This window comes from Rhinolophus ferrumequinum, chromosome 20, assembly GCF_004115265.2.
Source record: "Rhinolophus ferrumequinum isolate MPI-CBG mRhiFer1 chromosome 20, mRhiFer1_v1.p, whole genome shotgun sequence".
Taxonomy (NCBI): Eukaryota; Metazoa; Chordata; class Mammalia; order Chiroptera; family Rhinolophidae; genus Rhinolophus; species Rhinolophus ferrumequinum.
The window spans coordinates 34606358-34616367 of NC_046303.1; the positions used below are offsets into that span (position 1 = coordinate 34606358).

General features: G+C 45.3%; 1 protein-coding gene across 1 annotated transcript; it reads right to left on the bottom strand.

The window, feature by feature from the left end:
* Positions 1 to 4393: 4393 nt before the first annotated feature.
* FZD1 (frizzled class receptor 1) lies at positions 4394 to 9669 on the bottom strand. Its single transcript, XM_033088671.1, has one exon. The coding sequence runs from the start codon at positions 8144 to 8146 to the stop codon at positions 6200 to 6202; it is 1947 nt and encodes a 648-aa protein (XP_032944562.1). The 5' UTR covers positions 8147 to 9669; the 3' UTR covers positions 4394 to 6199.
* Positions 9670 to 10010: the final 341 nt, after the last annotated feature.

Here is a 10010-nt window from a genome sequence, read left to right on the forward strand (position 1 = left end):
ACATATGTACAAACCTAACAGTTCCTCAAAATCTAATAAACTGTAACATCAATTAAAAAAAAAAAAGAAAACAACCCTATGCATTCCAAGGGAGACTCTGTTATGAAAATAGCCGCTTCACCTGATTTCATGAGTAGCCCAAACGGGGCTCAGCAGCTGGTTAGATTCTTGTATCTAGGCCCCATTTCCTCAGGAGGCAGATGGCTGAAGAAAGAATGGCCAAGACACCAATGCGGTTTGTCCCATTAAACCTTCATGTTCCACTCAGATTCCATTGATTGGTTCTCACTGTGAAGATCAGTTGCAAAGGGTTGTGTTCTTTGGCTTTTCACCTGGTAATGAAAAAGGCTGAAGCTACAGTGGAACGCTTTTAATGGTAGACCACCATAGAAGCTTTTACGCTGTTTTAGGAGCACAATTTTATCCATGGAATAGGGTGACTCACCATCCCAATTGACCCAGGACTTTCCGGGATATACTACTAAAAGTCCCACATCCCAGGAAACCCCTCAGTCCCAGGCAAACATGGACAGTGGGTCACCCTATCGGAGTTACGAGTTTTTGACAGAGTATTTGTTGAAGTTAACTTTTAAGAAATGTTTTCCAAGAGTTAGAAATATAAGGTTGAGAATCGTCTTCAAGTCTACCTTTAAAGAAAAGAAAAAAATCCTTCTGACAATCAAATACACTTGGCATTTGGAATATGCCTTTAACTAGCCTGTATGACTTCCAGGTATTTGCTGCTGCATTTGTGAAGACGAGCATTTCCAAGGGCAAGAGAACAATCTGTCTCAGAGAGCTTCATTTGAGCAAGGACACACTGCCAACTTGAAAGGAAACAGAGGCTCACTCTGTCTATGGGGGGATCCTGCAGTTATTCCCCTGCAAATTTAATTCAAACAGGTATTGAGAGATCTGAAATATGGAGATATCCACAAATTAGAGAATACTTGGTTTTTAAAAAGGAAAGAAAAGAAATCCAGGCCACAGAGAACTACCTCAAAGCAGCAATAGTGTTTCCTTTTCATGTTAATCACTGTGTTCCTGTGAACATGTTTTGAAAGTCAATACTGTGAATGAAATTCCTTGAGATCTTCTTTATGTGAAATATGCATATTATAAATTTTAAAACTTAAAAATGTTTGTCTTCAAGCAAACCAATTTTATTTTTAAAATAGCATGTAAAATGTGCAAGTCAATGCTATTCTAATACTTTGCTTTTAGAATTATTTGTTATAAAAATATGCCATTCAACTAATGTATTAATGATTCCTTTGAAAAATGCAGTGCTGTTTGAATTTTATCACCCAAAAATATACCTCTTTAGAATAGCACCATCTTAAAATAAAATGTTTTATTTACAGAAATCTCTATTGGGAAATGTTATCTTTCAAGCAATTTAAGAATATGCTCGACTTATAAAACTGATAACCCTTAGAATATTTATTATCTGTTCATTATAGAATGTACTTATAAAGTGTACTTGAGCCTATCCATTACATGAGAAAGATTTCTGTGAGAAGTCCTTCGATTTAACCTGTCATTAGGGTCCCAAACCAATATGTAAGCAAAAATCCCCAAAGAAAGTGTTATATTTAAACAGAACTTGATTCTGTAATGCAGTACAAACACTTGTCACCAGAGATCATGATAAAACTTAAGAAAATTAGTCTAGAGTCTATCTATCTTTTAATCATCAGGTTCCAAATAAGCTCTTGTCACTGTAATTGTTATGGTTTGACACATCCATTGTCAAAACTTACGACCAAAGTGACTAGAAATATTTAAGCCCAAAAAGTTTATGGGAATTCTGAGTCACGATTGAAGCTCAAGTACTGCTTCACAAATTGTAGGGGCTATTGGCACCTGCCAACAGTTCCAAATATAGATATAAATCTTAGGAGTCACCAAAATAAACTTTGTTTGGCACTTCCCTTAGAAGACCCCATTTCAAATGTAAGGGCCTTAAGAGAAAAGCCTTGAATTTCAGGTAGTACTGCAATTTCTTTTTAGTAATGTAACTGTAGAATTCTTATATGTAGTCCACATCTTATTTTGGCTCCTACAGGTTAATCCTGCAAGGCTTTGAAATTAGTATATTCTGTGAAGTACACAATAACGATATTACTAGTATCCACCTCAAAATATAGGAAATACCCACATTCCTCAAAATATAGGAAATGCCCACATTCTGATTCTTATCTCTCAAGCCCTAGTTACATAGAATATTATAATCAGAAGTGTATCAGAGATATCCAGTGTCATACCACTGGTTTCAATTAACTGCATGTACATTACATAAAATGTGGCCTACAGCCAATAGATGGATTAGAAAGCAATATAAGTTAGAGTAGCTGAAGTTGAACCCAAACACACACACTGAAAATATGGCATCTTTTAAAAAGCCAAATGTCCCAAAATTGAAACATGGTATCAGGGAAAGTGATCGGAAGCCATCCAGGTCCTAAAATTGTTTGTGGTTTAGGCAATTTTTTTTTCTTGATTAGATACCAACTCTTCACTGTGGTCTCCTTTCCTAGTTAAATGCTAAACTTCAGGAATGATGCAACTCCAGCTTCATTGCTCACTGGACACAAAAGGACCCGGATTGTAAACTCAGGCTGACAAGTGACTACCCCAGACAAACTGAAAAATCCGGTCCAGCTGTTTAGCATATGTTTGACACTGGCTGGCTTTGAGATTAAAAATATGACTTTCTGTGTCTACAGAATTTAAGTAAAAAAATGTCTTAGAAAGAGCATCAGAAGGCTTTTATACTATGTATACCTTTACTACAAAAGCTGAATCAAGCACACTGTGAGGGGGAAAACTGACTCCCATTGATAGCTGGTTTAAAAAAAATAAAATAGGCAAACCAAACCATCTGAAAATAGGGTTTGTCATGGAAACAGCATGTTAATGGGACCATATTCCCAGTAGCTTTACATTTTTCCAGGCAAGTCTGATTTTGCCACCAGTGTTGAAAGAAACAAAATAATACACTGGCTTTCCATATGCTACATAATTTAAAATAAGTTGTTTTCCAAAAGTAAAGCCTGGTGTTGACTTAAAAATGTCTTTTAAAGCTATTACAAAACCTTTCTGCATCAATTTATAGTTACATCATTTTAAGGACACCCACAGTAAGAATGCTTTCTATTTATTCCTTGGATAGAGACTAATAATCTTATTTTTTTCCCAGAAATTATCTGATTAAATTATCTAGTAAGGAGACATGTTTTAATTTGGCCTAAGAATTGTTATTTTTCTGAGTCTATACAATAAAACCTTCTCAGATATCTACTATATTAGGTTAATGTAACAAAGAAAAAAAGAACATAAAATTGCATCTTGGTACTTAAAACTGAATGCTCTATTTTCAGTTAGATTTAATTTTTTCATTTGCCTTAAAATAAATAATGGTGACTTATAAGACAATTTCTTTATAACCATGAGAGTAACTATTGTATCAATGGTCTTCCTTTTAGCCCCTTGTCATTTTAACCTGAAGTGTTTACATGGAAAAATTTAATATATTTTTAGTCTGTAAAGGAATAAGAGACTTGTTTTTCAAAGGTATCTGAAGTTTTCCATCTGACTTTTTCCATTTCACATAACCTATTTGCATATTATAAAATGTGTAAGTAAACTTTGCATCTTTTATAAAAATTACTGTGTATATACTTATTTGTATATGTATATATAGATATAATATAGATATATATGTGTATATCTATACACACTGTACATATATATACATATATATAAATTCTGACTAAGAGTAGACCAACTAGGGTAATTCCTCTGGAGAAGGTTCCTTGAACAATATAAAAATGGAGTCTTCAGAAGCAAACAAAATAGCCTTAGACACCAAACTGCTGTTTAAAATGCTTATAAACATACAGTCAGTTAACCATTTATTGAATACCTACTTATGGTTTTGGAATATCTAAAAATATGAAAAATATAAGGCAATATCTCATAAAAATCATGACAAAGGTGATGGATGATTTAAAAACAAACCTCCATATTATAAAGGTAATATAAATATACCCCTTGAAAGAAAAAAAAAGCTTTAATATTAAAATTAGAGTTTTTTTTAATAATCTTTGAGTAAAGATATAATTTGCAAACTTTGATTTTATATTGTTACTGTCATGAAAGCAGCTCTCTACTAAGGACTTCACAACGTCAATCACAACAATGCAAGGAGGATAATTCTTTGGGAGGACTGATCTGAAGGTTTAAAGATAGATTTTTTTTTTTCATTGAATTCCTGAATTTATATACTGTGGGAATAGCCAAGAGACACTATAAATTGTAAAGAAAGTTCATAGTTCAAACAGTTCCAACTCTACTATTTTCAGGCACAAAAACCATATAATTTTGTAAAAAAACTTTGACTTTATTTGCGAAATTAAAAATATGGTATTATATATATATATATATATATATATAAACTTCTATTCCTCTATAAATATAGATGATTTCGTGATAGTGAACAGAATAAATGCATACCAAATTCAAAGACCATTGTCATTTTAGGGTATGACAGACATAGATAAATTTAGGTCCTAAGTACTGGCATTTTTGATAAACTCTTAAAGTTTACAATACAACCAGGAGGATTGCTTTTCTCATCGTTTTCACAGAGAACTAAAGTGAATATTTTAAATGGCTTTGAAAGATTTACATTTGATACATTTCTGTAAATCCAAAAAGGAGCACACAGGATTTAATGCAGCAGACCTGCACACAGTCTCCCCTTAGCATGCATGTCCGTATTTTATTTCAGGAGCTAATCCCATCAATTATTCTACCTCCTTTACCGCCCAGAATCTTACCAGGTTGTTCTTAGTGATGTGGATTGTTCCTCCCTCAGAATGTGTTGCTAAATAGCAAACGTAATATGTTGAAAGTACAACTTTCACATTTTAAAGTTTTTGATATATGTCTAATTATTATTTGATTAAAAACAAGAAAGTATCACTTCATTTTGAGGAAGTCCATTACACTGAAATCTTCAACTTTTTATATTCAGTTTACATTCTGTTGTCCTGTTAAGGAAAGCAAAGATCAAACTCCTTAACAAAGCTTTCCAGGTGACCTCAATGTTTCCATTTTACAGAACAGTAAAATCTAAACGCGGACTGTCTCAGTCCTAGAGGCAGGTTGCCAGGCATCAGTATGCAATTAGAAAGAACATTTTATAACCTCCATCTTCAGTCTCTCCCAACCCACACAAAGCTTCATGCCTCTTCCCAAATCTCAGGAACCACATCTTTCCATGACGCTGGCCAAACCCATACATACCAGGGTTTAGACACTAGAGAATGAAATGAGCTCATCCACCAAAAATTAGACTTTAAAAAGTTTGGCATTGGTTATCCCACTCACCCTCTAACCAACTTAGGTGGAAGGAGGGAGTGTCTGGGCGTTGGAGGCCAGCGCGGAGGAAGGCTGGGACTGCCGGCGCCCACATCCGTAGGCCTCCTTGAAGCTAGGGGAAAAGGTTCTCAACAGTGAAAAATTCAGCTTCGGGAAGTCAAAGGGACAGGCCTTTGAAATCTAGTCCCAGACAAGGGAGGACTTCGAAGGTTTAAGAAGTTCTGTACCTTAAGAGCCCCAGCCTCAAGCAAGGAAGGGAAGGGAGGGAGCAGAAAGTGGAGGGAAGTGACCGGGCGGTAGCCCCAGACGCACCCCACCCGAGGCAGGGAGGGGCGCGCGAGGACCCGCAGGAGCACCCCGCGTGTGCGCTCCAGTTTTATCTGTGCAGTTCTCCGAAAAGGACAGGACGGGGCCTCGAATCGTGCAACCGCCCTAAATAATTCAAATTTAAACAAAACAAAATAAAAAGAAAGGAAAGGAAAACGCGTTATCGGTCGTCATTTAAATACAAATATACTTACAAAAATCTTACACAGGTTATTTACAATCATAAAAGCGTACAGCTCAGGTATCAGAGTGTGAGAGCGAGAGAGGTCTGTCCATCCCCCCTCTTTGGCAGTTGGGCCCTAGAGTCCGTTTGCCCCCAGGGACAGAAGCTTTTGCAGGAGCTGTGTTGTTAAAAGCAGCCTGCGAAAGTGAGTGTCTAGTGAGGGAGCCTGAGTAGCCAGGCTTGGCAATAATTCCTTGGGGCCAGATTTTGGGGGTGGCTGTGACCCAGCAGAGGGCTGGCAATGAGCTGAGCACCCGGGTCTCAGACGGTGGTCTCCCCCTGTTTGCTGTTGGTGAGTCTGGTGTAGAACTTCCTCCAGGAGTTGAGGGTCTTGCCGGACCAGATCCAGAAGCCTGACGTGATGCCCACGATCAGTGTCATAAGGTATTTGATCATAAAGACTGTGAAGTCGGGGCTCATGGGTGGGTGAGGAGGGGCGCCTCCACCTGCCTGGAGGTGGGGGCAGGGGATGGCGTAGCTCTTGCAGCTCTGGGCCACCCAGCTGCGCTCCCACTGGTCCCGGAAGGCCTGCTCGTAGAAGTAGCAGGCGATGACTATGGTGGCTGGCACCGTGTAAAGCACGCTGAAAACGCCAATGCGCACCATGAGCTTCTCCAGCTTCTCGGTCTTGGTACCGTCGTGCTTCATGATGGTGCGAATGCGGAAGAGCGACACGAAGCCGGCCAGCAGAAAGGACGTGCCGATGAACAGGTACACAAAGAGGGGTGCCAGCACGAAGCCGCGAAGCGCGTCCACGTTGTTGAGCCCCACGAAGCACACCCCGCTCAGCACGTCGCCATCCACCTGGCCCAGCGCCAGGATAGTGATGGTCTTGATGGCCGGCACGGCCCAGGCGGCCAGATGAAAATACTGCGAGTTTGCCTCGATGGCTTCGTGGCCCCACTTCATACCGGCCGCCAGGAACCAGGTAAGCGACAGGATCACCCACCAGATGGAGCTGGCCATGCTGAAAAAGTAGAGCATCATGAAGAGGATGGTGCAGCCCTCTTTCTTGGTGCCCTGTGCCACGGTGCGCGCCCCGTCCTCGGAGAACTTTTCGTTACACACCACCCGGTCCTCCAGCAGGAAGCCGGCGATATAGGCCACGGCCACCGCCGTGTAGCAGCCCGACAGAAAGATGATGGGCCGCTCGGGGTAGCTGAAGCGCCGCATGTCCACCAGGTACGTGAGCACGGTGAAGAGCGTGGAGGCGCAGCACAGCACTGACCAGATGCCGATCCAGGTGCGCGAGAAGCGCAGCTCCTCCGGCCCAAAGTACATGAGCCCGTACACCTTGGTCGGCTCACAAGGCGCGCCGCAGTCCTTCTCCCCCAGGAAGTGGTAGTTGAGGTAGGAGGGCACCTTGAGAGCGCGCGGGCACGAGAACTTGCCTCGCTCCGACGCGCCGGGGCCCCCCGGAAAGCCGCCGCCACGGTGGCCCCCGCCGCTGTGCTGGGGGTTGCTGGTCCAGAACTCCGGTAGCAGCGAGGGTGTCGGGGTGCCCTTGTCCGACGTGTTCTGGCCCACGCACAGCTCGCCGGCGCCGTGCACCGGGAACTTCTCGCACTTGAGCGTGTCCGGCCACTGGAAGCCGAACTTGTTCATGAGCGCCTCGCAACCCTGGCGCGCGCGCTCGCAGAGGGAGCGGCAGGGCGGCAGAGCCTGCTCTAGCACGGTGCACACGGGCGCGTACATGGAGCACAGGAAGAACTTGAGTTCGGCCGAGCACTGTACTTTCACCAGAGGGTAGAACTGGTGCACCTCGAGGCCCGCGTCCTCCTGATTTGTGTGGCCCAGCAGGTTGGGCATGATGGTCTGATTGTAAGCGATGTCCGTGCACAGCGGGATGGAGATGGGCTGGCAGTAGCCATGGTCCGGGATGGAGATGCCCCGCTCGCCGTTGTATTGCTGCCCGCTCTGTTGCTGCTGAGGCGGCGGCGGCGGGGGCTGCTGCCCCGGCCCAGGGCCCTGGCCCGCCGCCTGCGCCCGGACCCCCAGCAGCAGCGGAGCCTCCAGCAGCCAAATCAGCAGCAATAGCCGGCGCGCCAAGCGCCCGGAGTCAGCTGGGGGGCGGCAGCGGCAGCGGTGGCCGCCCGCGTCCCAGCTCCCCTCCGCCACCGGCCCTGCGGGGAGCGCCCCGGCAGAAAGTTCCCAGCTCGCGCCGCCGCCGGCGGCCCGGGACTTCTTAGGCGCCTCCTCCTCAGCCATACTTTCTCGGCTCCTTTCTTGGCGACGCTCGGCTGGTGCTGGCAGCGGCGCGGCCCGCGGCGGCTCCCTTTACAGCCGGGGAGATCTCCTTCGTGCCCGTGCCCACCGTCGAGCCCGAGCCGCGATCGGCCCGCTCCCCCGGCTCCCGCTCTGTGTCCCGCAGCCGCCGCTGCCGCGGAAACTTGCGATTCATGAAGCGCGGGCGGCGGGGAGAGCCTGGGTAGTTCGGGCGCGCCGGAGTCGCGTCCCGCCTTCCTGGCCCTCGGCTGGCTGGCTCCTGGCTGGCGGCGCCGCGCTAGTGGCCGCGGCCCCGCAGAGCGCGCAACTCTCGGCAGCCCAGCGGCTTCGGCTCCCCCCAGCGCCTCCGCCTCCTTCTCCGCCGCCGCCGCCTGACCATTTGTGTCAATCCCTCAACTCGCGAGCTCTCCTCTCCCCCGCGCGCCCTCGGACCGGTTTCCAGGCGCCCCGCAGTCTGTCTTTCACCAGGAGGGAGGAGCCTTGAAACCGACGCGAAACTGGAGGCTCAGGGACCGTCGCCCAATCGCCGCTCTGGCTTCCCGGCGCAAAGGGCGCCCGACGCCTGCTTCCCTGAGCGAAAGTCGGCGGCGGGCGGGAGGAGGAGGAGGCGGGAGGTAGAGGAAGTAGTGAGTGGTGGCAGAGGCACCGCTCGGGCACAAAGAGTGGGCTTGCTATGAAGAGGGACAGGCCTGATTGCTTTTGCTTTTGCGGAAGAAAAGACGAGTACAAGCAGCAGAATGGTCCCATATGCTGCTGGAGATAATGAATAGGAGTCGGCCGACCGCGGGACTTAGCTTTTCTTTTCTTTTAGCCATTTTCATGGTGAAAAGTCCTGCTCTTAACGCTGGTAACAAACAGCAAACCGAGCGCTTAGATCAGAACAGCTGCCTTTGACTTAAGGAGCGCACGGCTTTCTTTGAGTTTATGTTAAGGTTTTATTTAAAATATTACTCTAATAAATCCTAGAGCGCTCAGGCTGGGCTTGGCGGGCTTTGGTCGCGCCGTTTCCCCCAAGGAGAAGTTCGTGGGATCGCTGTCAAATGAAGAAAAACAAGAACAACAAAACACAAACTTTGATGGAATTTAAAAAGTAAAGCCAGATGCGCCGTCTGCTACTATTCTTGTAGTCAAACTCCCTTTTCTCCTCTTTAATCAAGTCAGAAACAGAAGCAATGGGAAACTACCCATTAAATATTTAGAGAGAAAAACTTGGGAACCCGACGGCCTGCCCCACACCTCCCCGGGAGCGACCCCCGGGGTGGCTCGGGCCCAGCTGCGCTGGCAGACAGCCTGGGCCCTGGGGAGCTATTCCGAGCCCCCCAAGGCTCCGTTCGCCCACGGCTCTGGGGAACTTCTGGGAGTGTCTGTCTTAGGTGCCACAGGCTGGGTTGCAGCGTGGTCTTCCACCGGTAGGCAGAGGTGGGGAGGCCAGTTTGGAAAACAAACAAAACAACAAAGTCTGAAAGCAAAAAGCAGACAGCCTGCACATACCCTTCCTAGTTCCAAATACTATAATCCACCTCAGCAGACTATATTTTACTTGTTTTCGCTGTCAGATCTATCAAATGATGGTTTAACTACGTGACTCAGTTTTATCAATAAAATGCCATTGTATTATTAATTAACCTAGGATTTGTTGGCTTATGATTAGACTCTCTCTTGGGGTATTTTCACACAATTATTTTCTTCTGTTTATCAATTTATTTTTCTAATAAATTCTCACCAAGCACCTATCATGCTATAAGAGCTGTTGGGTAGAAGAGTACAAGATGAACAAGTCATGGACCAGTCTTACAGGCAGACAGAATACAGTAGGGCACAGAAATGTAGATCAGTTATCCTAAGG